This window comes from Microtus ochrogaster, chromosome 18 (genome assembly GCF_000317375.1).
Source record: "Microtus ochrogaster isolate Prairie Vole_2 chromosome 18, MicOch1.0, whole genome shotgun sequence".
In the NCBI taxonomy this organism is placed as follows: domain Eukaryota; kingdom Metazoa; phylum Chordata; class Mammalia; order Rodentia; family Cricetidae; genus Microtus; species Microtus ochrogaster.
In genome coordinates this window covers 4,125,184-4,153,094 of record NC_022020.1, presented here as the reverse complement: position 1 = coordinate 4,153,094, position 27,911 = coordinate 4,125,184, and the positions used below count along the sequence as shown (strand labels likewise).

The window sequence follows — 27,911 nt, the reverse complement described above, 5'->3', positions numbered from 1 at the left end:
TGGAGAGTTGGGTGTACACAGCTGTGATTGGAGAGTTGGGTGTACACAGCTGTGACTGGAAATCGTGTGAGAAGCTGAGGCAGGATGATTGATAGTTCAAGGCCACCCTGGGCTGTATAATGAGATCTTGCCTCATAAAACAATCATAAAACAAATATGATTTAAATGATAAAAAACCTTTATATCCTTCCTCACTCCTTCCAGACAGATTTTGGGGACTCTCTCCCTCCTGGCTTTTCTTCTGAATATAAACTCGGTCACACAGCCCACAGTAGCTCATCTGTGTTGAGATGGATTGTTTTCCTGTGAAACCTTCCAGCCCTGCAATGACCTTCATCCCTAACAGCCTCCTTCCCTCCTTGGCCTCTAGCCTGAGAGGAGGGTTGGGAGGAGCTGAGAGGCCTTTCTAACTGCACAGTCAGAGAGTTACACCTCTAGGGTTTGCTCAGTCAGTTCAGTTTGGACATGCCAGGTTATCATGTAAACTCAAACCCACATATTTTATTCTATTTTCATTTTCTTCTGTAATTGTGTGTACATGCATATTCAATCCCTGGAAATCACATGGTAGAAGAGAGAACCGATTCCCTCAAATTATCCTCTGACTTCTAAGTGTGCATGACTGAAACTGAAATAAATCAGCAGTGACAGAAACTGAAAATCAACATAAATTGGACAGAAGAGTTGAAGGGGCCAGGAATGGCTAGGAGGAAGTCACCAATGGGAAGACACCAAGTGCAAGGGTCTCTGAGCCTTCATGGCAGGCTATGGAAGAAATGCTGGATCTGCTCATACGGAAGCACTCACCTTGTTAGCTCCACATGGGAGTTGTCATGAACTAGCACAAACAGTGTGTACGGATTCTGTTTCACCCTTCTCATAAAAACTTCAAACTTGCTTTGAATGTCATTGTCCAGGCGAACAACATATTTTTCTGCTCTCTGATGAGCCATCCCATTTTCCTCCAGACCCAGGTCTACAAGGACACCTGCCAAGAAAAAAAAAAGTTCCTCACACCTTTTTGTATAAAACACACACACACACACACACACACACACACACACACACACACTATGGGTACTAACCACATAGAGGTTTAGGTTTAGTGAGCAACGCTATTTTTCTTTTCATATTCTATACCAGTTTTGAGGAGGAAATACCAGATTTCTCTTTCTTCAGAACATCCCATTTCATGTCTCATTTTCTTATATAAAGGACAAGAAATACATTTCTTCTGTTTTTGTGTGTTTTTAAGTTTTAATTAATTTTTAAAATTTTTGTGTTTTGAGACAGGTTTTCATGAGCCTACACTGGCCTCCCTGGATTAGATGGTGAAGGATTAGAGGCTTGGGCCACCACACCCGACTTATAGAACAGACTCAGGGAATGTTGATTCCTGAAGAAAAGCTGTTGAATGTTGAGATCCATTTCATTTCACTCCTTATTGTAGGAAAAGTGCTAATAATGATGTCTACCATAGGCGACCAGGAAAGATCATCAGCTTTGGCTTGCAGACCTTGAGTAAATTAATATACCATAGAACCTTATTTCCCCAAGTTTAGCATAGAAAAGGAAATACAAATCCAGAGCTTTACATATGCCAGGCAAGCACTCCTCCCACACTATCATACACATTTTCTAGAGGGATGCACGTATACCGAGTGTGGGAGCGTTGAGTGAATGTTAGCGTATTTTCAAATTACTAAAACAAATGGGATTAACCATGATTACTGAATTCTCGAGATATTAGACTGTGATGTTTGGATAGCGCCAGAGACCCTGCTGTAACAGCATTCAACACACAAACATCTGAAGTGGGTCTGGGTACATGAAGCTGTCGCTGGGACATGTATAATACACCTGCCTCCTTAGAAACAGAGAGACTTGCATGAATTATACTGATTTCATTTTCTTTTTAAAAAATGATACTAAGCTGAGCGGTGGTGGTGCACGCCTTTAATCCCAGCACTCAGGAGGCAGAGGCAGGCGGATCTCTGTGAGTTCCAGGCCAGCCTGGTCTATAAGGGCTAGTTCCAGGACAGGCTCCAAAGCTACAGAGAAACCCTGTCTCGAAAAAACAAAAAACAAAAAAAGATGCCAACCCAGTTCACACCTACAAACAGTTAGATCTATAAACTGTAACAATAGCCTGGAGCAAAATAAGAGGGAAAAGTGAAAAACACTTTATTATATGAAAAGTTTATCATACTAGGAAAGAAAAACATAAAACTAGTTTTAATTCAAGAAATATTTTTGAGATAGGGTCTCTTTATGTAACCTTGGCTGGCCTGAAACTCACAGAGGTCTGCCTGCCTCTGCTTCCTGAGTGCTAGGATTAAGTGTGTGTGCCCTAAAATAGGTTTTTTATTTGATTTTTATGCATGCATGCGTGTACCTATTTATATGCATACGTGTACCTATATGCATGCACATGTGCACCTACATGTATGCATGCATGTACCTATATGTATGCATTTGTGCACCTATATGTACACATGCACGTACCTATATGTATGCATTTGTGCACCTATATGTACGCATGCGCGTACCTATAGGTACACATATGTGCACCTATATGTACGCATGTGTGTACCTATATGTATGCATATGTGCACCTATATGTACGCATGCGTGTACCTATATGTATGCATATGTGTACCTATATGTATACATGCGTGTACCTATATGCATGTGTGTGCAGTGCCCAAGGAAAGCAGAGAGGGCACTGGTTCTTCTGGAACAGAGTTACAGACAGTTTGGAGTCACTATGTGGGTGCTTGGAATTGAACCCAGGTCCTCAGCAAGAGCAGCCAGTGCTCTTAACCACTGTGCCATCTCTCCAGACCCCCTAGTTTTTTACTAGGAACCTATACTTGGGAGATCGTTTTCAGTTTCCACCTGAAGTGTCTCATTTCATTGTGAACGTTTACAACAGGAGGCCACTGTGATGTCTTTTGAAAGCAGAAGACCTGTGATAGTCACTCATCATTCAGGAACTATTTATTGGTCATCGAGTCTGTGAAGTGATCATCAGGGGCTGTGCCAAACCTGAGGAGTGAGACAGGTGATGCCATGATGGGGGCAGCTAGCTGGGCGGGGAGGGCGGGGGGAAGAAGCCAGCAGAACAGAGGGGATCTGCAGGAGCTTTTTATTCTTGTCTGGAAAGTGGGGAAGAATTGGGCCAGCTGAAAATGAGTCCTTAGCAAAGAAGTAGTGGCAGCTACAACATTCAGTAAGAAAAGATCAGATGTTCGACACCGGAAATAAAAGGGAGAATGCAAGTTAAATCCTTAAAAAAAAAACAAACCAAAAAAACCTTAAAACCGTAAGAAAGAAGTAGGTGGGAAAAACATGTTTCTCATTTCTACAAAACTCACCAACAACACAAGAAGAAGCCAGGAAACCCCTGAATTAAAGCAAACTAAAATGACAGTTATGCAACTCCAGGTACATGGTCAGAAAGCTGGTGGGAGGAACGGAGAGTGGCAGAGACACTCCTGGGAACACGTCACCATGCACGGCAGCCAACCCCCAGTGGGGTCGACATGGCAACAGAGGAGTCCTCGCCTGTCATGAGGAATGTGCAGTGCGACGGTGGAGATGGGAGAGAAGGGCAAACACAAGCCCAAGCTTGAAGACAAAAGGACCAACACTTCAGTCTACAGGGACGAGCGGCTGCGATTCCATAAGCAATACAAAGTCCCAGTGAATGGTGCTAGATGAGACATGGTTTCTTGTGAGAAAAAGAAGTCACAAGTAGGAACAGGGGAAATGCCAAGATGAATGTGTTTGTTTTAGAATTGGAGGTCTCAATATGAACTCATTACTTAAATGTATACATAGAAGTAAAGAGGTGTGCATGCATGGGCTAAGACATGCACTTATACTTTCTAGTTCTGTCTGCAGACTGTGCCTAAAATGACATAGCAATGTCATTACCATAGCAATAAGCGTGCCAATGCCCAGATCTGGGCTTTTAGATACCTTTTTCAATAAAAGAATCAAAACTTTTGGGGAAAAAGTTAGTCTCAGGAAAAAGGCAGGGAAATATAGAACAATCTTGGCGGCCAGTGAATCGGCAAGCCTGACCCCCCCGAGTTGATCCTGGACCACACAAAAGCTGGTTGTGGTGGCTTGCGTCTCTAACCGCAGCACTCGCCTCAGGCGAGACGAGAGGCAGAGAACAGCCAGGGAGCTCGCGAGCTAACCTGGAGTACGCATGTCAGAAACATCGAGAAACACACTACCGTGGGGCTGGGAAGATAGTTCAGTGGTTAAGAGCACTTGTTGCTCTAGGTTGCTCTAGCAGAGAAGCTAAGTTTGGTTCCCAGGACCCACATGTGGCTCACAAGTATCCATAACTCCAGTCCCAGGGGATGCAACGCCTTCTTCTGACCTCAGTGGGGTAGACACACTGGTGGTGCAAACACATGCAAACAGAACACTCCTGCACATAAAATAAAATGAAATCTAAAATAAAAAAAAGTTAAAAAGAGAAAGAGAGGTAGAGAGGGCAGGGGGTGGGGGTGGCAAACCAGAGTCTTGACAGGTTCTCCTAGTAGCCCTGATATAGACCAGAGTCAGGAGAGGTTTCTAATAGCCCTTGCCGGGGACCAGGCCTTAGTTTGGGCTTACTGGAGGTGGCTAGTACTGAGCAAACGCTTCTCCAAGAAACCACAACGCAGGGGCAACCAATCATTAGGCACCCCCTGGCCTTCTTTGTCTCAGCAGAAGACCACAGTCTCCTGATAATTAAAGATAGCTTTCCTACCCTGCTTCCGGAAGGTCCCTAACAGTAGGACCGTCCACCAATCAGTCCCCAGACTAATCTTTCCTCCACCAATCAGCCCCCAGACTAATCTTTCCTCCACCAATCAGCACACAGACTAATCTTTCCCCCACCAATTAGTCCCAGATTAATCCCTCCTCCCTGGACTTCCCCTAACTCTCCTCAAAAGGAGTTTGTGACCTCCTTGGGAGGTGGCCTTGCACCACCCCAGCGTGGGAATATTAGCTATGTGACTGTAGGTCTTTTCTTGGGGCCTTCTCTTGGACCCTAACAAAACTCCCAAAAGTTGTCATCTGACCCCCTGACACACACGTGTGTGTGCGCGCACACACATACACACATGCACACACACTGCCTGCAAGAGATTCTAATAGCCAATGCTGGAAATTCTAAGCAACAACATAAAACAACACTGATAGAAACAATCCAGAGGTTAAAATTAATATCCATGGGTCATTCTGGTAAGAAGGAAGGGAGGGAGGAAAGAAGAAAGGAGTTAAGGAAGGGGGAATGGTTTTCCTTCACAGAATTCAGTTAATCAACTCCAAATAAATGTTTGGAAATGAAAGAATCGCTGTTTTGACTTCTTTTTTCCACGTGGAGAGTTTTTATTGGAGGGAAGGGAGCAAAGGGAGTGAAGGGGAGCACAGAGCAGCCAGCCTCATGGGAAGGGGGGAGTGTACAGAGAGAGCTAGGAAGCTAGAGAAAGAGAGAGTGATGATTGTAACTGCTGGCCGACAGGGGGCACTGCCAGCCTTTCTGCTACTAAAGTAGCTTTTACAGAAATATCTGTTTATCGTTCTCATTTTACAAAAATCCAATGGTACTGAACATCTTTCCATGTGTTCATCACACACCACACACACACACACACACACACACACACACACACACACACACAATTGGGATACTTCACCTATAATCTGTCTTGTCTCTTTATAATTGAGTTGTAATAGATCTTTAAGTATTGTTGATATAGTCTCATATGTTTTGAGAGTGGTCTTATATATATAGTACAGGCTGGCTCCAACCTTCCTATGTAGTCAAGGATGTTCTTGAACTCTTAATCTTCCTGTCTCCCATTTCCAAGTGGTGAGATTACAGGTGTGTGCTAACATGCCTGGCAATAGATAATATGATTTTTAAATAGTTTCTCCTATTTTCTGGGTTATCATTTCTCTCTCTTGAAACAAAAGCATTTTCAACTTTGAGGTGGCCAGTTTATGTATTTGGGAATGTCTAGCTTCTGGTGTTCTAGCCAGTTAAGACAGGTCTGGAGAGTTGTGATCCCAGCACTCAGGACGCAGAGGCAGGAGGATCTCTGTGAATTCAAGGCCACCCTGGTCTATATACTGAGCTCTAGGACAGCCAGATAGCCAGGACTCCAAAAAGATACCTGTCTCACAAAAAAAAAAAGAAAAGAAAGGAAGGAAGGGAGGGAGGTATGGAGGGAGAAAGAAAGAAAGAGAGAAAGAGAGAGAGAAAGAGAGAGAGATCATCAACTAACGATCTGTAGCTTAAGATGGCCTCATACTCTTGATTCTCCTGCCTCTGCTTCCTGGGTGCTGGGATCATGGGATTACAGGAATATACCACCATTCCAAGACCAACTTTATTCTTTCGTACATGGGTATCCAGTTGTCCCAGCACCATTTATTTAAAAGCTTGTTCTTTCTCCAAAAAACTACTTGGCACTCTGGTAAAGGTTCAATTGAACATAAGTGAGAAGGCTTTGTTTTTCTGGGCTCTTCTATCAGTTTCATTGATCTGGGTGTCTGTCCTTCTGTCTGCACCACACTGGATCACTGTAGTTTATTTCCCATACTTGGACAGCAGAGGAAGGCAGATTTCCATAAATTTGAGGCCAGTCTGCTAATATGTATCAAGTTCCAGGACAGTCAAGGCTACAAAGAGAAACTATAGATCAAAAAATTGCTTGAAATAATTCTTTTGCTGTGTAGTCTGGTGTGTTTATATATGCTTATATTCAATTTTTCTCACTTTTATCATTTTGATTATTTTATAATATGTAAACCATAAAAGCTGATACATGAAAGTAGAAGGGAGGATATCTGGGATGAAGAAGTGGACCAGCTGTGGAGGAAAGAATAGGCAGTAAGAGCAGACACATCTGAGTACATGTTACAGACATGTATATGACACTCTGATGAAACCTGTTATCTTGTGCAATTAATAAGTGCTAAATGTGTAAATTGCTTTAAGCATCAAAAGAATATAATCCTTTTGTACCTAGCTCCTTTATTCCTTAAAGAGAAACATTTTCATTAGTTTCTGGTGTAGCTTTCATGTTTTGTTACTTAGAATCCAGAAATGGTCACAAGCGTTCACAAACAGCTGCTCTGAGAAAAGCCACCTCTGCTTGTTCTGTCTTTTTAATTTAAGTCATCAACGATAGTTCTACTGGGTAAGTAAAAATTATTCTCCAAAAACATCATGGCCAAGTCTTTCACAGTTCACCAATCCACAATAAAAAGTGGATTTTATTAAAAAGAGTGCTGGATCCACCCAGGAAACCAATAGAGGAAGTAGGCCTCTGGGTTAGAGCTACCAGAATAATACATATTTTTGGGTTTTGGATGAATGGAAGCTTACGAAGCACAAGCATTCTTTTTTTGAGACGAGTTGCCACTCACTGAGTTCTAGAAGTGAAGTAGCTAGGAACCATTTCTTTTCTAAATGATATTAATCTGACTCTCTGGTAGCTGACACTGGATGGTACCCAATCATTGCATCCCTGAAGAAATGAACAACTCTAAACATCTTGAGTGAGGAATCTTCTTGGATATCCAAGGTACCAAGAGACCACATTGGAGGATTTGTGTCCTCTCTTTTCATTATTAAAGAATGCAGAATCTAGATGTGCTGGAAGAAAACTTAGACATTAACTCTTTGTAGAATAAGAAAAAAATCATATTCCTTGGGCAAGTTCTCTACTGTGTATGGGGCTAGAAGGGAAATAGAGCCAAGAACACATGCCACATGTTTACGGGACCCACAGACCAAAAGCGATGACCAGAATAAATGGCCAACACTATTGGAGATATTAATACTCAGGGACCTCTTGGATGTCCAGGAATCAGTGAAGATGAGCTGGGACTGTTCCAATACTCCATTGACTATTTGAAGAAAATAGTATATTCTGATAAACATCCTGATTCTTGATTTTTTTAAGCAATAATTTTCTTTTTTAAATACCTAATTTTTATTCCTTGCCTTTCCTATCAAAGAGATAACAATCAAATAAGCAACAACAACAAAGCAAAACAAAAAACTGTTAGTTTTATCCATTCATCTTCTCTGTGGATCTCTGTGACAGATTTCTGCAAAGTTATGATATGCAAAACAAAACAAAAAATGAATTCTTAAAGATATGAAAATCAGGCCAGGTATATAGCTGAGGATCAAATTCTTGCTTAGTGTTCATGAGGTCTTGAGTTCTATTGCCCCCTCCTTCTTCCTACCATATGACACATGAAAATCAAGAAATATTAAATCATTAAAAGATTCTCAGGTGTTTTTTTTTTTTTTTTTTGGTGGTGATGGTACACGCTTTTAACCCAGCACTCAGAGGCAGAGGCAAGTGTATCTCTGTGAGTTCAGGCCAGCCTGGTCTTTAGAGTGAGTTTCAGGACAGCCAGGGCTATACAGAGAAACCCTGTCTCAGAAAAATAAAATAAAATAGATTTCAGTTTTTAAAATTTATTTCAACATGTACTTTTATCTTAGGGTTTTTTTGTTTGTTTGTTTGTTTTGATAAAACACCATGACCAAAAGCAGCTTGGGGAGGAAAGGGTTTATTTCACATCACAGTCTGTCACTGACATAAGGCATGGGAGGACCCTGGAGGTGGGAAAGAAGCAGAGACCATGGAGGGGTGCTGCTTACTGGCTTGTCCCCTATGGCTTGCTCAGCTCGTTTTCTTATAGAACCCAGAACCACCAGTCCAGGGTGGCACTGCCCTCAGTGAGCTGGGCCCTCCCACATCAATCATCAATAAAGAAAATGCACCACAGGCCAATCTAGTGGGACATTTTCTCGATTGAAAGCCTCTTCCCAAATGACTCCAGCTGGTGTTGTGTTAACAGAAAACTAGCAGCACACAATTCTCTTATCCCCGTATTCTCTTTTTACAGAAACAAAACGAAACCATAAAAGTTAGCTAAAATTCCACTAGCTGCTTTCAGCGTCCCTTCTGTCTGGGAGGCCCCACCCTTCTGTCTTCTCACTGGGGGAGAATTCTTTAATCTGGGTTGAGAGACTGTGAAAGCCTGCACTGTGGGGGTTGCTTGGATTGCAGGGAAATAGCTCCTGGCCTGCACAAGGACAGCATTCTAGACACACAAATGACATTCAGCGCCATAATCTTGTCTGCCTAAGAGGGTACACCTATCAGGCTTGTGTACTGAAGGCCTCTACTCTTGACCAATAGTAAGTTCTGGAATGTGTTTCCAAAATTTGAGTTTGCAAGAGGAATTCCAAATCTTATCTATTATTGTTATCTTTTTCTTTTAAAACACATTTTCGCTTAACAAATCAATTTTTAAAATGTTATGAAAACTTGGTTTAGCAAATATTTATGACCTGTCTGCCAATGGCTAGATAGCCATGTTCCTTGAATGTTTCACTTCGTGGCTGAAGTGGGTTCTAGAGGCACCCACCCTCGTAGCTAGGGAATCTTAAGGATACATCTGAGTAGTACTGGTGGAAGAAAAGCTGGGAAGTTTCTGGAAGCAAACTAAGTCCAGATATAATATTAACAGAAAAGATCAATGGTCACAGTGGCAAGAGAGCTGGGACATGCCAGCCAGGGAGCAGGGTGCTACAGTCGGGTAAGAGGTGGGGAAGGGACAGGGGACACAGGAGCCAGGGAGCAGGGTGCTACAGCCAGGTGAGAGGTGGGGAAGGATGGGAGCTCAGCACGGCTCTTCTGGTTTGGCAGTTGGAAGAGGAAGCTGGGCAGGGTAGTCTGTCTTTGGGAATGGATGGAGTCAACTGATGGAATGAGAACTGGTTGGAAGGAGAATGAGCAGGAGGTGGCACTAACAGTGGGGTGGGGAAGCTGGACTGAAACAGAAGGGAACCCTTCTGTCACTCAGGAGGACGGGGCATGGAGAAAGGTAAATAAGCATGTTTCCAAAGCCAGGCGGTGGTGGTGCACTCCTTTAGTCCCAGGATTTGAGAGTCAGAGGCAGGTGCATCTCTGTGAGTTTGAGGCCAGCCTCGTCTGGTCTACAGCCAGGACAGCTAGGGCCACACAAAGAAAATCCTGCTTAAAAAAAGTTTCTAGTTTTGAAGGCAAGATGGTTTTAATCTGAAGTTTTTGAGCTTTTTTCCCTTAAGGATAAGAATAAAAGGGTGTCAGCAGCGTTGCTAAGAAAGAAGTGTGAGACCAGACACTCAAGTCTGCCAGAGTCTGTGCAGAGTGGAGAGACGGCCCCATAAACCAAAGAAGATATTAACATGGAGATGACTGGGAAGATGCCTCCACTCGCAGCAGCTGACACTTTGATTATGTGCCAAAGGACTTTGCGGTCTGCGTTAGGAGCTGTTGAGTGGATGATTCCAGCAGGGCATGGATATGCTCTTTGGCAGGTGGCTGCAGAGGAGAACGGGCCAGAAGGAACTGAAGACTGTTTAGGACACTCTCTGGGTCACACACCTAGAGAGGAGTGGACAGGTAGGTTCTGTTTGCACAGGGGAGTTTCCAGTGTTTGTCCCTTTGTTCTGGGTCAGAGTGGTTTCCCAAGACCTTCAGCCTTCACTTGTCACCACCTACTAAGTGCATCTTCTTTTTCCTGATGAAGATTTAAGTGACCAACAAGGGAGAGTAAAGTTGGTGGGGTGAGGAGTATGTTTCAGAAGTGGAAACGTTTCTTCAACCCCTTAAGTTAGCCTCCAAATCGCTGCCAATCCGTGCCCATCTGGACCAGATAATCTACTTGTAACCAATAAGTAGCTCTGGAGTCTTCACAGTTGTGAGCGTGTGTGGGCACCAGATTTGCTTCACTGGTCCCATCGGTGTGGCGCATCCTGCACTGGTGCCACCGAACCTGTTCCCATTTGATGGACACGTCACTTGCACAGAGTGGGGAGCCCCCAGCTAAGAACAGTCACCAACACTGACCCCATGCACTTTGAATTGAGTGACTTGTATGGTAGTGTTCTAATCGACACAATGTGGAGTTTCCTGAATTGTTAGAATTTTAGATTACTGGGCAAACTTGTAAAGGTTTAACCCATTTCTTTTCTCTTTTCACCTTTGAACTTCTTTGTATTGCTTTCTCTTGTCCTCCCTTCCTCCCTCTGTCCTTCACTTCCCATCCCCTCTTTCCTTGATTGGAATGTAAGGTAGAGGCCATGAGCTTCACCCTGAGCTGGGTCTGCAGTGACGCAATGGGTTCTATTTCCATCTTTCTCCTTCAGTCACACATGAGCTGCCAAGGACAGGCCCTTTCTAAGTGTCTGGCTGGCCGCTGAGACATTCTCTTTAGGGAAACAGGGTCAGGAAGAAGACCATGAAATCAGTTCTTCTCCCTCCGTCCTACCCTCTGTTTCTTTGCCCCATTCAGAACTGTGCACTTGCTTGGTGCCTGACCTAAGAGAGGCTTTAATGAAGCTCTGGCATTCAACAGTGAAAGCATGGATTTCTCTCGAGGGTCTGCCTCTGTGTCCACGGGCAAGTTCAGCTCTCCATTTTCATGGTGAAATAGGAGGAAACTGAGTCAGATGGTTTCTGGGGAATCTTTTATTTTAATGGCTATCATAGTTAAGTGGTGTTTTAATGAGTAATTTCTTACTCCATCCTGGACAACTTTTCTTTACACATTAACACTTATATAGACTTTCCTATTAGCCAGTATGTGTTCTAAAATTATGAAGGCACTTAAATATGAAGACACATTTTGGTATAGTTATAATATGAAATACTGTGTATTAATTAAGAATGTTGCTTATAAAAACTTTTCCTGTCAAGTGGTGGTGGCACATGCCTTTAATCCCAGCACTCAGGAGGCAGAGACAGGTGGATCACTGTGAGTTCGAGGCCAGTCTGATCTACAGAGAGAGTTCCAGAACAGGCTCCAAAGCTACAGAGAAACCCTGTCTTGAGACCCCCCCCCCAAGAAAAAAGCTTTTCCTGGTCTGGAAGTACACGTGCACTGTGATAGCAGGGACAGGAGTGCAGCACCAGGTGGTCAGTAGTCTGTTAACAAGGAAGTTTTCATATTGGTGCCCTTGACTATGGAATTGCACATGTTTAATTTTGTGGGAATTGAATGCTAACTACATACCCTACCACTAACCTGTAACCTCAGTCTACAAAGGTCTACATTTTCTACTTTGTTACTTTCATTTTTCAAAATAATACCACAGGGTCAGAAAGATGGCTCAGAGGGCAAACATTCTTGCTGTCTTAAGTGTGACCCCTGGACCCCACAGTGGAAAGAGAAAAGCAACTTCCAAAAGAGTTCTTCTTTGACTCTAGCACATGTTCTGTTTCTCTCTCTCTCTCTCTCTCTCTCTCTCTCTCTCTCTCTCTCTCTCTCTCTCTCTCTCACACACACACACACACACTCCACAATCATGTTTTTTTCTATAATTAAAAAAGAATGGTATTTTTAAGTATATAAAAGTGACTGTTACTCCAAAAATTTTCATTTGCATTTTAGAAGATTCTCTGGAAGTCTGTATAATTTTTGACAGACATTGTCAATATGTGCAGAATCCATAAGCTACATTTTCAAAACTTTGAATTCACTAAATTTTATGTTTTTGAATATAATGAAAATAAAATCTTTAAGTAAATTTTGTGTGACAAAGCTAAGAGTAAAAAATCAAAATTATAATTCACGTTGTTTTCCAGATCTGCCTATAACGTGACTCCCACCCCAGATTAGAAGCCTATAAAACTGATCAGATTCTAGTATATGTCTGAAGAATGACAATCTTAAAATACACAGAAACACCCTGAGCTCCGAGAGGAGGGAGGGAAGGCGGACAGCTGAGAGGTTATTCTGGAAAAGGCTCTTAGATGATGCTCACTCAGAATAGGTGCTATATGACGTGTTTGCTGAAACATGACTTGGGATATCAGACCACAGACCAAGGGACACTGTGAATGCAAAGGATGTAAGTAAACCAGAGAAGGCACACCCTCCATGTATGGAAGAGAAAAGCCAGGAGGAATAGCAGGTCGGGTTACGTGGACCTATGGAAGCCCATCCACTCCCCCACAGTGGAGGGGAGGAAAGAAAACAGTGACCAGAGCTGAGTTGTCAAGGAAGGATCCCCTCCTCCTCCTCTTGCTTATTTCCAAATGGCCATTACATAGCTTGGCATTCAGAGATTTAAAGATTAAAAGGCAGACTGCACTGAGGCCTCCTGAAGCTGTGGACAACACTCCCTACATGTCAGCCAGATGGGCGGAAGCCTACTCTTGGCTCGCCTGGCCCCTGAAACTCGTAAGGGAAGGTTGCATATGCAGCCATGCTGTCCAAAGTGTGGTCCTTTGATCCACAGTAGCCAGGAGGCTGGGGGATGGCTTGGGCTCCCTAGATACAATGGGGAGATCAAATGTGAGGACAGTAATGGCTACAGAGAAAGTCTGTCTTAAAAAAAATCTGGATAAATCTGACAGACGCTGTATATTGGTGTGGAATCCATAAGCTACATTGTTAGAACTTTGAATTCATTAAAATTTCTGTTTTCAAATATAATAAGTAATAAAATTTTTTAATGTGGCAAAAAGATTAATCCTCCATCTATAATTTGTATCTTTCCCCCAGATAAGATAACCAGAAGGAAATTGACACTTAAAATTTTCTTTTTAAATCTGGTTTGTGCCAGGCAATGGTGATCTATGCCTTTAATCCCAGCACTCAAGAGGCAGAGGCCTGGTAGTTCAAGGCCAGCCTGGTCCACAGAGCAAATGTGAGGACAGTCATGGCTACAGAGAAAGTTTGTCTTAAAAAACCAAAACCCAAACAAACAAACAAATAAAATCCTGTTTATAGGAAAACCAACATTGCCTTAGCTATCCCAATTTCCTAAATTCTTTTTAGCTCTTTATAATTCTAGGCAAATTTTATTTTCATGAGGAGATATATTTAACACAGACTTGTAAAATTTTTGTTTTCTACCATTTCCATGTTCTAGAGGGAAATGTTTCCTTGTATTTGACCTCTAAGCTCTTGGAAAGAATTTTAACTTGGCTTCTTGTTGCTGATGTGGAAAGTAGTGCTCTGGTGTCTGCACTGAAAATGCACTGGCAACCTACTAAGTGTTTGAGAATTCACACTGAGAAATGACCTGCCTGGGCACAGGAAGAATTCAAGTGGCGTCGAGCCAGCATCCCCACAGACTCTAGACTTTCCTAAACAGATGGCAGTCCCACGCACGACATCACAAACTTACGCCATCTGGCAAGCACACACACATCAGTTTAGCCTTGGCCTCCAAGGGCAAAAGGTCTGGGTCCTTAAAGTTTTTTTTTAAAGTTATTTTTATTACTAAAGAATGTTTTAAATGTCTCCTGAACATTTGGACTAAGTGAGAGAAAGGGATGAAGGGATCTAATGCTGGAATAAACAGAAACTCAGAAAAGTTCATTCTCACCTGATTGTCGGACCCGTTGGAGAGTTTGCTGGACCAGAACTTCCGATCGTGGGACGATGATGATGAAGTCCACTTTGCTAAAGTGGCCAAGGTCCAGGCTCTGGCTGCCACTGTCCGCAATTGCACACACCTGGGACAATAGTCTTCTGGCAACTGTGAGCTGTGGTTGATAAATTTGGAAGGTTTCGTTATCTACATCTAAAATTAAAAAAAGTTATAAGAACAATATTAATTTAGTTCTTTGACAGGCATTATGAATCCATATGGAGACTTAAACACAGTGGAAAAGCGATGTCTTGTGGATGGACCTCTATGAATTTGCCCGTGTCCCCGAAACCTGACTGAGAGGCTATCTAGAGAACTGCATGAGACAGTTTTACAAATGAATCATTTAAAATCTGGAGGAATATCTTACAGTCCTTTCCCTAAAAGCAGAGACAGGCCACACTGTCACAGCTGGACCAGGACTTGGCTGCAGAAAGGCCATATTTAGGTCTTTAGGATTCTCAGTACCGTCCAGTGCTCAAGCCCAGGCCGCCCAGGGAGGGAGTCAATGCTGCAGCTCTAACACTACAGGATTCATTTGGTTCTCTGGATGATACCACAGTGATCATTTTTTCTTCAGCAAGTCAGTGGCAACATGGCCTGAAATACCCTCTCTGTGACCAGATAACATGGCCAGAGATATAACCTTCACCTTTCTTCCTGTTCGGCTTGGCTTTGTTAGCACGTGTGACCTGGCAGGCCTAGGAGGTGCAGTCATGGCCAGGGCGGAGGCCAGGACTATCCAGAGACCTGCCTTGTGACACAGCCAGCTGGGCTGTCAATAGTGAGATGCTGTACCTTCCAGATATTCTATTAATGACAGAAGCTCTTTATTACAAGTTTTTACCAAGCTACCAACCCCTGTACACATCCCCCCATCTCCACAGACAACAGAAGATCCAAGTATAGTGAACTGTCATGCCTTCTTGTAAACGTTGCTCCTTATCGGGAACATGTTCTGGCACTTTAACTGAAGTGAAATTACAAGGGTCTAATTAACCAGCGCTCCCTAGTTATCTAAACTGAGGCACGGCTGGGGCAGCTGGTATGCTGGACACTGACTGCAAGTCCCTGCTTGCTGACAAAATGAACAGACCCACAGAGCTTGATGTTGTATTTGAGGGGCAGAGCTGGGAGAGCAGCTCGGTGGTAGGGCCCACCGGTGGATGTGTAAGGCCCTGAGCTTGATTCCCAGCATTAGAAAAGAAAAAATAATACTAGCACAAATAATTTTGTTAGATGAGTGTTTTGTCTGCATGTATGTCTGTGTACTACGTGCATGTCTAGTGCGCAAGGAGGCCAGAGGAGCACACTGGGTCCCCTGGAACTGCTCTTACAGACATTTTAAAATAGCTATGTGGGTACTGGGAATTGGACTGGGGTCCTCTAGCCATCTCTCTAGCCCCTATATAGTTGTTTTTTTTTATTTTTTACCCTCAAAGACCACCATTGAAGGGGCTGAAGAGATGGCTCAGTGATTAAGAACAAACATTGTTCTTGCAGAGGATTGGAGTTTATTTCCCAGCACCCACATCTCACAACCTTGGGGAAGCCTCTTCTGATCCCTGCGTGCACCCAAACATAGCTGGCCTACATTCACACAAACACACATATACATAAGTAAAAATTAAAAATAGTACCAACGAAACAAACTTGCCTTCCAACATCAACAGCTTATTCATCCCGCAGCCCACAGGATGGCTGGAACCCAAATGCATATATAGACTTGTATATATAATTTAACTTAGCAAACTATGAAGTTTGATGAAATATAAAACATTTATCCAAGGAGCATTTTGTAAATTTTTTATTATAATTTTTAGTATTTGTGCATGTGTGTGCAGGTGTGCGTGTGTCTGTGCCAGAGCCATGCATGTGAAGGTCATAGGGCACTTGTAGGAGTTGGTTTTCTCCTTCTACTATGTGAACTCAGGGTTTGAACTCAGTCATCAGTCTTGGTGGCAATTACCTGTACCCATGGAGCCATCTTGCTGACTTCAAGCAACATTTCTTTTTGTTTCTTTATTTAATTATTTTATTTATTTATTTTGAGACAGGGTCTCACTATGTAGCCCTTGCTGTCCTGAAACTTACTATGTAGTAGACTAGGCTGGCCTTGAACTCACAGAGGTCCACCTGCCTCTGCCTCCTTAAGTGCTGGGATTAAAGGTGTGTGCCACCATGCCTGGCTGATATTTCTTTTAAAATATAATTTTTTAAAAAAAAATGTGTATAGTGTTTTGGTTGCATGTATGTACCTAGTTCCCCCAGAGGCCAGAGGAGGTGTTGGATCCCCTGGGATGAGAGTTATAGATGGTTATGGTTATGAGCTGCCGTGTGGGTGCTGGAAAAAAACCTAGGTCCTTCCTCTGGAAGTGCTCTTAACAGCTTAGCTGTCTCTGCAGCCCCTTAGCTGTCTGTCTCTGCAGCCCTTCACACAACATCTCTGAACAGGGAACCAAGGATATACTTGGAGATCTTTATGCATTCTGGGAATTAAGAAATATTCATTTATTTAATTTATTGTCACATGTGTGTGCATAATGTGTGTGGTGTGTGGGAGTGGATATGTGGAGGTCAGAGGACTTGGTTCTCTTTTCCACCTTTATGTGGGTCCTAGGCATCTAACTCAGGTCACTGGCTTGGGGTATAAGCAGCCTTTACTTGCTGAGCAAATTCTAAACTTATTAACAATTCAAAACAATTATAAACCCATTTTAATGTGCTGAATGATTGCTGTATTACCAATATTGCCCAAAAGTCAAGACACTTTATGGCCCATATTCATTTTTACTTTTACAAGCCCTGTTGCTACCTTCATTGCCTGAATGATCTTCTATATAAAATGATGCATTCCTATCCAGAGGAGGCCAAATGGCCACCATTAGCAGCTTTGTTTTTCTATTCTATCTGATGATATCCCTATAATCAATGAACTGGAGAAGAAGTTTTTAATACCAAGGAACACAATCTAATAATCTGCTTCCTCCTCCCTGGCCTGCTGCCCACCACTGGGGCCCCTGACTCTTATTGTGCAGGTGATGGGAAGTGACATTGTTCTGTTGGCCTGGAAGGCCTCATACTCCTGAGACTGCAGAGTTTTGCAAGCCAGGGAGTAAGGGAAAAGTGAGACAGAGTCCTGCATAGCCTACATCTACATGATGAGTTTGGGGCCAGTTCAAGCTAATAAAATCCCCCCTCTCTCCATATATCTATATCTATATCTATATCTATATCTATATCTATATCTATATCTATATCTATCTATCTCTATATCTATCTATCTCTCTCTCTATATATACATATATATACATATATATGTATATATATATATATATCTGAGGATTCCTAGAATCATTATACACAAAAAGAGGAACTTCATCTGAGTTCAAGGCCAGTTTGGTCTACAGAGCGAGTTCCAGGACAGCCAGGGCTACACAGAGAAACCCTGTCTTGAAAAACCAAATAAAATAAAATAAAATAAAGCCAGAAAATACTCATACACATAAAATAAATAAATTAACAATTTTTAAAAAGAGGAACCCCTTAAAGCAAAAAGATATCAACTTTAAGAGCAGTCTTTGCAGAGGAACAGGAATCTCTTAGGGAAAGACCCAAGGAGAAGGGCACACAGCAAGGCTGTCCCAGTCTGCATTCAGCAATGAAAGCCTTTGGATCAAGGACTCCTAAAACCCTGAGCTGTCTATCTGTTTGATGTTAGCTTCTACAGTATGTGTCCCAAGGGCTGATTCCTTCCTTCGGCCTCAGGCCACATTACCCAGATTTTGTGTGGGGATCATAGCAGCAGCCTCCTGAGGTGACACACACTCGTTAAGGTCACCATTGAAAGGGGTGACCACACTGTCTCCTCTTCTTTGTTGCATTTTTTCTAGCAGCTTGTCCAGGTCATCTCCTGTGTCAAAATACAGTGGATTTAAGAAAGTTATAATGAGCAGCCTGCCGAGTGGTTCTTATCAGTATCAGACGAGATGACTGGGCTGGGCTCTCATCAAGATTTGTGAGATGGTCTGCAATTGTGGCAGAATTCCTGTCTGGCCATCTCTCCACAGTAAGAGCCATTCTCGATGGCATTCACCTCTGTGAGCTTACAACCAACACACTTTCCACGCCGGCTCTCTTTTAGCTTGCATAGTGTACAAAAGCAGGCGAAAAGAGGCTCCGTCTCTATCTGACATAGGAAAAAACTCAGATCCAGGGAGCGACAGAGAAAACAGCCCGAGGCCAGCAACAAGGCCACAGCTGAGCCAGGTTCTAATCCCAGCATACTTGTGCCTTCCTCTGGACCTCACGTGGTTTCCTGTGGTGGTCATCACCATGATAAACCACTCCAAATGAAAACTCCGCCACCAAGCCTAAGCCCCATCCCTGACAGGCTGAGATTTAAATTCAGACAATCACGCAACTAGGGCTGGCAGGGAGGCCCAGTCTTACGACCACTTACCTAATGAGGTGGTTCTGAAGTGCGACGCCAGGAAACTGACCTTTCCCGTGATGAGCTCATAACTAATTTCTTTCAAAAACTCACTTGTGGTAAGCATGCTCTCTGCCAGAGCCCGGGACTGATGCTGACCTGAAGGACAGAGAGCAGGGCGGTGACTCATGCCTGGAGCTAATACGTGCTGCAGCATTGGCTATGACAGCTGCAGAAGGGACAGACTCTAGAGCTGCAGGGACTGAAGAAGGTCATGAATGTCAGCTTAAAGATTGTCTACAGCAACAACAATAAAATATTTGTAATTGATACCAGCGACTAAATGGAAATGACATGTTTTATGTTTGAAATTGTAAAAATGTATGCATGCATATATTTAAAGGCAGAGAAGTCCAGGAAATGTAATAGTGTGTTTACATGGTTGTTATAAGGAATGACCTGAAAAACAAGCTTGTGTGGAACCATTTTTAAAATTAAAATATGAATGATCACACAGCCAGGAAAAGCTCTCTAAAACCCTGACATAGAAGGGTGGCACACAGTTTGGCCAGAGTGGGGATGGGATTTGATCTCTTTGGTAGGAAGTAGTGAGAGCCATTCAGTGAAGAGAAGAGAAATGACAGTCTGAGTGCTGATGGCTGGGGGGACCATCTTCGGCAGAGTCAGCACAGTGCATAGCTGGCGTTTCTTTACTTCTTAGGGATTCCTGGAGGGTTCCTGGCGAATGGGACTGGCTGGCACTGGCAGTGGCAAAGTCTTTACAATTTAGCTGTTGTGTGTGTTTGTGTGTGTGTGTTTGTATGTCACAAATGCATACAGGATCCTAAAAATCAGAATAGGGTGCTGGATTCCCCAGAACTGGAATTACAGAGAGTTGTGAGCTGTCATGTGGGTGCTGGGAATTAAACCATAGTCCTGTGCAAGAGAAGTCAGTGCTTTTAATTGCAGAGCCATCTCTCCAGCCCCAATACTTGCAAAACCTTCTAAGGACAGAGTTACATGAGATGAGGGAATCTGCTTCAACAGTTAGTGATGGAGGAAGGTCATTGGCTAATAAAGAAACTGCCTCAGCCCATTTGATAGGCCAGCCTTTAGGTGGGTGGAGTAAACAGAACAGAATGCTGGGAGGAAGAGGAAGTGAGCTAAGACTCAATAGCTCTCCTCTCTGGGGCAGACACGAGGAAGCTCTGACCCAGGATGGACATAGGCTAGAATCTTCCCGGTAAGTGCACCTTGGGGTGCTACACACATTAATAGAAATGGGTAATCAAGATGTAAGAATTATCCAGTAAGAAGTTAAAGCTAATGGGCCAGGCAGTGTTTAAATGAATACAATTAGTGTGTTGTTATTTCGGGGCATAAGCTAGCCAGGAGGCTGGGAGCTAGGTGGCAGGAACGCAGCCTTGCAGCTCCTTCAACAAGTTAGCTTTTTTAAAGCTTTTAAAAGTCTTTTAGATTGTCTCCAGAACCAGGGGCTGAGGCACCAGCCACACTGAGGGCTTTAGCACCTGATCTGAGAAAGAAAGGGAAGTTAAAATTGGGAGGAAAAACCCAAGCCACAGTCATAGAATAGCCAGAGAATAATTGTGTGGATGCTGGAAACATCCAATGGTTACTTTTCAAATACATATGTTAGAATGAATGCATTAAACAGACTCACCTAATACAACCACACAAAATTCATTTCCTCTGATTTTCGATGCACAAATTGCTACGACATAATCCGGTAGTCTCTGATAGTGTTTGGTCTCGCTGAGAAGCCTTAGTGTCTCTGAAATGCCCTCTGCCAGAGAGTTTTGGGTCACGATCACATGAACCATGTCATGAGACACACTGGCAGCTAATCTAGCAAGCCAGGGGAGCTGTCCCGGTGACATGGGTGTACACGGAGCACCCATCTGCAGGGTTCGCTCTCTCACAGTAAATTCCTGCATGGCTTTCAGCATGATCTGCTCAAATTCTTCCCTGAGAGGTATCTGGTCAGGACCTATATTGAAGAGAAGTACAGCTAGAAGGGAGAAAATGCATAGTGCCTCACACCCAAAATTTCTCTAAACCCTCTACACTCCAACCAGCAAGTCTGTGCTTTCATCTTGCAGAGGTCCGAAGTCACGGCTCATACGATTAGGAAACTCCCTTTTCACCTCTCTCTGGCCTCAGCTTTTAGAACTTAGGCTCTGAACCCTATCTTCTAATGATGTTCTTTTTCAAGGAGGATTATACCAAGGTAAAAGACTGTTGCATGTCCTGGAAGGTGATCACTTCCAAACCTTGGAATTATAGATTCTGCTAATGACTAATAAAATGAGCCAACACACTGGTGTATGATCAATTTTAGGTTCCATTCATTTTTTATGCATAGATACTTAAAATATTTTAATGTATTGTCTTCACCTAATTTTGACATTATTCATAAGAAAATGAATTATATTCCCAATTTACATGTTACACAGCCTCCAATTTTCCCCAGACAGAATACTCCTGCCATCTCATTCTCCCCCCGTCCTCGGGATTGTTAAATGTGACATCTGGCCCCTTTGCCCAGCCATAGTTCAGCTAAGTTCTCACTGATGACCTGTGGCCCTGGAATTTGAGGGATTTTGCTTCTTATTGTCTTTAGAAACTTAGCCAGTCTTTAGAAGAGAATCAGAAGGCATTCAAGTGGCACAAATCAACTAAGATTTCTACCTTTAGTTTAAATTAAAACCTAGGGGATATAGTGACTTGTTCTGCTTTTTCCCCTGGTGTGAATTGAGACTTGAAACTCAAGGGTTCCTGTCAGCAGGGGCCCACTCTTCACTGTCTGTGATCTGAGGCTGATCACTGGCTCTAACCCCAGGCTATAGCACAGAAGCAAGGGTACAGAAGACCTCTGCCTGGAAGGCAGCTCAGAGTCAGAAACTATCCCTCCCTCTGATGACAGTTAAGTGGTCTCCTGGCCCCACTCATTTCCATTTTTGGAAAGTAAGAAAATAAGCGGCTTAATTATTATTTATTAAAGACAAGTGAGATTATACAAAATAAAACAAAAAATAGAACATACTCCAAAAAATAAGTAATTTATATTGGAGAAGCCACTTTTCCAGGACTGGTTGAGGGCCAGGGAGAATGGAAACCTCATAGATAGCTGATTGTTTTCTGTACATAGAAGCAAGAAAACAATAATGCTTACATCAAATTTGTTTCTGGAGCTAGAGTAATAGCCTGGCACATGAGTAAGGCTCTGGATTTGATCCCAGGATACCACCCACCCAGCCTAAAACACTGGTTTCTCACATCCTTCCCAGCCCTTCCCCTTGCTAGGTAGTGGTGAACAGTAGGGTTTTTGACTTTGTTTTTAAATCAGTTGGGAGTCATTCAACCTCCGGTCTTCATTCAGCTTTAACAAACTGGAATCAGGGTTTGTAGCCACAACAAGTGGCTGATTTTGTACCACAAAATGAAGAGAAGGTGGTCATTTTTTATAACCTTCTTCTGTCGGAGCACATGACAAATGGAAAGCAGGTGGCATGTCTCCGTTTCCTAGTGTCTTCCATGAAAACCTGAAAGGTTCAGCGGCCCTGTTTACAGTTGTAAGGGAATCCAGGGCAGACCAGGCGCTGGCAACACATTCTCTTGGGATATACAAAGAATCCATCAAAGGCATTTGGGAAAATAAAGTGGTATAGCATGCTCCCAGTATTCTTTGTAATCTTAAAACTCATTTGTAAAGTTTTGATCGAATTACTATTAAGAAACAAAAAGTGGAGGGATCATGTGCTCAGATTCAGACAGGAGAAGATCCTTAGGAGAACACGTGGTCCCACTTCTCCATCTCTGTACCAGGTTCAGACAGGAGAAGATCTCTTAGGACAACACGTGGTCCCACTTCTCCATCTCTATCACTCTCAGTTCTGGCTGGGATTCTAGGAGCCCAGGAATGGTGACTTTCCCTGTGAGAGCTGTCTCCCTCAGCATCAGCTCTGATGGCTTTCCAGATGGAGCCACCACGGTAGGGAAGGATGCATTTCCAGCAGACCTGGAGCCACCTGGACTTGCTGATTCAATTATTTACTTCAAAAGGGTTTTCAGTTAGTGAAATAACAGAAAAAAAATTAAGTGGCTATTATAGAAAAGTCTCTTTCTTTCCAAAGACTCTTGCTTTTCTCTTTTCTTGTCAATGTTCAGAGAAACAAAGTATTAAAGCTGTCATTTTAGAAGTTCGGATAACTTTAAAAAATGTCTATAATCTATGCATATGTGAAAATATATGCTTCTCAAAATTAGAGGGGCAGAACAGTTTTTAAAAGCATAACAGGACAACTTGTTGGGGGACAGCGAAGTCCCCACACACACCTAGGTGAAAGAAAGAAGAAGGATAGAGGGGGGAACAGAAGGATGGCAAGGGAGAGAGGAATGAGCTATTTATGCTATACACTAACATAAATATATTTTATATATGCATGAAATATATAAATTCTAATTCATGAAAGTAAAATTCTGGAAAGAGGTGATCCTGTAGAGCAGAAGAGAATCTTGTTTAAATCAGAAATGTCTAAGCTAAGAGATTTTTAATAATTTGAAAGAAGATATTTTATTTTTGTCATGTGGTTTATTTAACTAACTAGGACTCTGGTTTTCTTGGAAGGTTATTAAGATTGAAAAAAAAGACAGAATTCGGGCCTGCTTGCCTTACAGAAAGCACAGTGCTCTGAAGTTCTGTTCTCACTGGTTCTGGGGGCATTTTTCAGATCTTGGAAGACAGTCCACAGTCCAAAGTAGGGAGATTTAAATTTATGACCTCAAAGGAGCCAGAACAAGGTGATTTTTATAATTGTTTTACTTACCAACAAGAACATTTTCAAGTTACAGGCTTATTATAAAAGCAGGTTCCATGGGAAATGTGGCTTAAAAACCCATCAGGGTGGAGACCATATCGAGGTGGAGCCTCCTGGGAAATGAGGGATTCTTGCCAATGCTGCTACATGACCCTGGAAAGGCTGTATCTGGCTTGCTGAAAATTTTGCTTTTTAAATACTATCCCAGTATTTTTGTGGTTTCTTAACACTGTAGTATTTTGTAACATTAAAAAAAACAACGCATAAGAACATACAAAAATTTTTGTATGAATTTGCACCTCAAACATTTTCCTAAGCAAATCAATGGCGTGAAATCCCAGAGAGAATATAATTAGGCTGCATATTTGAAGGCTCACTGAAGTTTGCAAAATAAAGGGCATTTTAATGTAAATGCTGCTGAGCCACCAGTGTTCTGCAGGGACTCACCTAGGTTCAGAGGTTCATGACCTTTGCTTCCCCCTTTCCTAAGGCCTTCCTTCCGAAAGGGTTAGGGCGCATCTTGAGACTCGACAGTAGGGGGAGCAATTTGTTTCTTTTATGACAAGCGTGGAGAAAAGGGAAGGAAAAAGTCAGAAGACTGGAAAGATGAGTCAGGCAGGCAGAGGAACTGAAAAGGACACAATGCATTCCAAGAAAAACAAACAAACAGACAATTTCAAAGGTTCCTAGTCCATGATTGTGGAGAACAACTTACCTAACCGAACAAGGTACTGTATGGTCAGAAGGATCATGCTTTCCACACTCAGGAGCTGGGTGCTAGCCAACCCCAGCAGCTCCAAATCCTTGTTTTCCAGCTGGGGGATCTTGTAGCAATTCACCAACAGAGGACTCACAACAATGTCACCAACATTTCCATAGAAATAGGGTAAAGTGCCATAGCCTGCCCCAAAAGAAACATGTCAGTAGGCACTTCTGAGTTCCAGTCAGGCATAGCAGTTCAGCAAGACTCAAGGATGCTAGAAATCCTCTGCCCCCCCCCCCCAGAAGGCCGCCTTAGGGAATTCACCTGCATGCTGCACATTCTATAGAAACTGAGGGGCCATTCCAGTTACACCCCGATTTTCCACAGAAGGTTACTGTGAACACTATAGTTCTTCTACTGAGGATTTATGAAATGATAAATAGTTCCTGATCAACTTTCTTTTCAGATGAGAAAACAAATATGACAGCATTTCACTTTGCCAGTGTTCTGGGAGATGGGGGAAGTTAAGCCAAACTCACTGATAAGCCAGTGTTCTGCTAACGAGCAGTAAACACTTAGAGATCTCCTACTTATTTTTCTATATCAGTGTTAGGTTTTTTTCAGACTTTTATGTGGATGAATATTTTGCCTGCATGTATGTCTGTGCACCGTGTGTGTGTGGTGTCCACAGAGTTCAGAAGAGGGTGCTAGACCCTGAAACACTAGTTAAGGGTGGTACTGGAACTGACCGTGGGTTCCCTACAAAAGCAGCAGTGCTTTCAACAACTTGTCTGCCACTTTAGCCTCTACATTGGTGTTGTTTTTTATTAGTTTTTTTTTTTCTGAATGTCAGGGGATTCTGTAAAGTACCTTATACAGGAGAGAAATCCAATAAGAAGGTACCTGCTTTGGTGGTGCAGTAAAGAGAGGCACCCCTCTCTGCAAGACTTTCTTTCAAGACAGGGTCCCACTAAGATAGAACTCAAAAGTAGACCAGGTTAGCCTTGAACTCACAGAGACCTCCCATGTTGGGAGTAAGGGCACGTGCCACCACACCTGGCCTCTGTGAGACTTTCTAAAAGTCAAGTGTCAAAAGAACAAAGGGCCCACATTCCTCATCTTTTTAAGGCTTAGCTGCATCACGCGGATGCCAAGAACCTCCCCAGCCATATGGAATTTAAACCCCGGGATTCCTCCAATATTTCCAGTCTTAGGATCAGTGGATAGGGTGACCTGATAAAGCTTGAAGTAAAAACAGCCAAGTCAACAGAGTCAGGCCGGCACAGGAGCAGACAATGACTCATGGAAGGCACCCTGCCTGCTTTATCATGGAAAGAAAACAGGCAGCCTCCCTCTGGTCTAGTAGGCCTTCAGATATGGGTATGAAAGGTACTCACTTATTGGAGAATGTAAGAGTTGGAATCCTAGAATTTGAACTCCCAAACAACCTTCTACTTTCACGGACAGTCAGCCGTGGGGGAGGATGGCTCCACAAAGATGCTGACTCACAGAGATAGATGCCCCAGGGCGAGCCTGGTGTTCTGATGTGAGGCCTGTCAGTTGGCTTAGTTTGTTTCTTTGCTTTGAGGTTTTCCTCAATCTGTCTACTTTGAGCAGACTTTGGCATACAGCTCAAATCTCAGGGTCTGATGGTTTTCTAAGACCCTTCCAGACAGAGGTAAACCCCCTCTTCTAAGACTTCCTGAAGCTGTTGGCTGTGAAGCTCTACCCGCTCTCATAGTCCAATGGGTCAGGATGTTATCCTCGTGTAGAACTGTTGTTTCCTAACTCCCCACTGCATATAGACTCTTGAAGGAAAGAGTTTTATTCTCAGCTTCAAACCAGATGCTTAATACTGCATGAAGGGACTGGCCAAGGAAAGCTGATAAATCAATAAAGACAAATACATATACTCATGGGTGTGTGAATGAACCCACAGACCAGGGGCTGGAGACACAGGAGTCTAGACGATGGAATTCTTCTCCCTTACCTATCAGGATCACTGGTCTAACTCCTGAGTTACTCAGCAGGTTTTCAGGAATAATCACAGTTTCCCCTGCAGGGACAGGCCGAGGCTGGAGAATTCCAGTTAACGGGGTCTGTGGAACTGGGGTAGATAAGAGGGGCTCTGGAAAGAAAAGATGGTTTGACAAGAAAGATTAGGCTTAGGGGCTAACTGGAAAACTTCAGAAGCCAGTGCAGTTTTAATACTTCAGAAATGTTAGAACTCTAATAGTTCATTGTGTATGGCTTCCTTTTCACTTACATACGCATTACAGAAAATTAGAAGAAAACAAGTCAGTCACAATCATTTCACTATGGATAACTACCACTGAGGGCTTCTTCTAAGCAAACTTTTGGATTTGGCTGTGCAATTTATATTTACTATGCCCTAGTGACCAAAAGTGTGGTTTTCCATTACATGAAGCTGAAAACAGAAACATGTGACAGAGATACTCATTATTAATTATTTCTACCTGGAAGCAACTGTGTTAATATTGCCATAGTTCTTTGCATATGTGAGATTTTTTTATCAGTTTTTAAAATTATTTAAGCAAATTAAAAAGGTTTTGGGGTGGGAGTACTTGCTACTGTCTACTTAGAGGGACAGGTAGACAAATGTTTGAACACTTAGCTGTGGACACCTTTGGTCACGGTCTGGTTAGTATGAAGGAGAACCAGGTAACTCTTCCTATTATAGGCATAGACTAAACCATGAAGCCAAAGTAATCAAGACGCATCATACAGAGAACAAATCCTAGAAGGCCAACTCTCACATCATTGCTGACAAAGCAAGTCCAAATGTGCCTGTGGGGTGACGTTGTTTGCATCAGACCCTATACAACAAATGTATACATGTATACAACAAATTGTATACAACCAATGACAAGGCTAAGATCAGCTGTGATAGTACATGAACTTATAGGGAAGGACTATGTTATGGAGACAAAATATTAACTATCACTGTCAATACCCTTACATAATACTACTAATCACAATAATTGATGGAGGGCATTTACCTTCAAATGATAAGGGCAGGAACAGAATTTATCTCTGCTAATAAAAGAGAAACGTTTAACTATATCTTCAGTTAAAATCTCACCAGTTCTTGAAAGAGGGCGAACTGTGGGAACAGGCACAACTAGAGCAGGTTGGGAGACGGGCGACCCCGGATACCATCCCCGGTGTCGTTTCTTTGGTGGGCCAGAAATGAACATATTAGCTGAAAACAAAAAGGAAACACAGTTTTGTCGGCAGCAATGGAGAAGAAAGAAAGAACAAGGGATCATAGGGTCTTTGCCTTGATCTGCTAAGAGGGCCCAAGTCACTGTCCTACGGGCAATGGTAGAGTTGAAAAAAGTCACGCTAACAACTCAACACCGCACCAATAACTGCAACCACGTGCTGTTTTACACGCTACGGTTTATCCCAGCACTCGGGAGGCAGAGGCAGGTGGATCTATGTGAGTTC

General features: G+C 42.8%; 1 protein-coding gene across 1 annotated transcript in view; it reads right to left on the bottom strand.

Annotated features, from left to right (window-relative positions):
- Greb1l (GREB1 like retinoic acid receptor coactivator) overlaps positions 1–27,911 on the bottom strand; it is a 254,622-nt gene that overhangs the window by 32,932 nt on the left and 193,779 nt on the right. Inside the window, exons 10-17 of the mRNA XM_026783547.1 lie at positions 27,544–27,663; positions 26,431–26,568; positions 24,453–24,638; positions 20,581–20,907; positions 18,930–19,058; positions 18,246–18,380; positions 14,423–14,620; positions 808–988 (exon numbers count right to left, since the gene is read on the bottom strand). Of these exons, the coding sequence (XP_026639348.1) occupies positions 808–988; positions 14,423–14,620; positions 18,246–18,380; positions 18,930–19,058; positions 20,581–20,907; positions 24,453–24,638; positions 26,431–26,568; positions 27,544–27,663 (1,414 nt within the window). The remainder of the gene's footprint in view (positions 1–807; positions 989–14,422; positions 14,621–18,245; positions 18,381–18,929; positions 19,059–20,580; positions 20,908–24,452; positions 24,639–26,430; positions 26,569–27,543; positions 27,664–27,911) is intronic.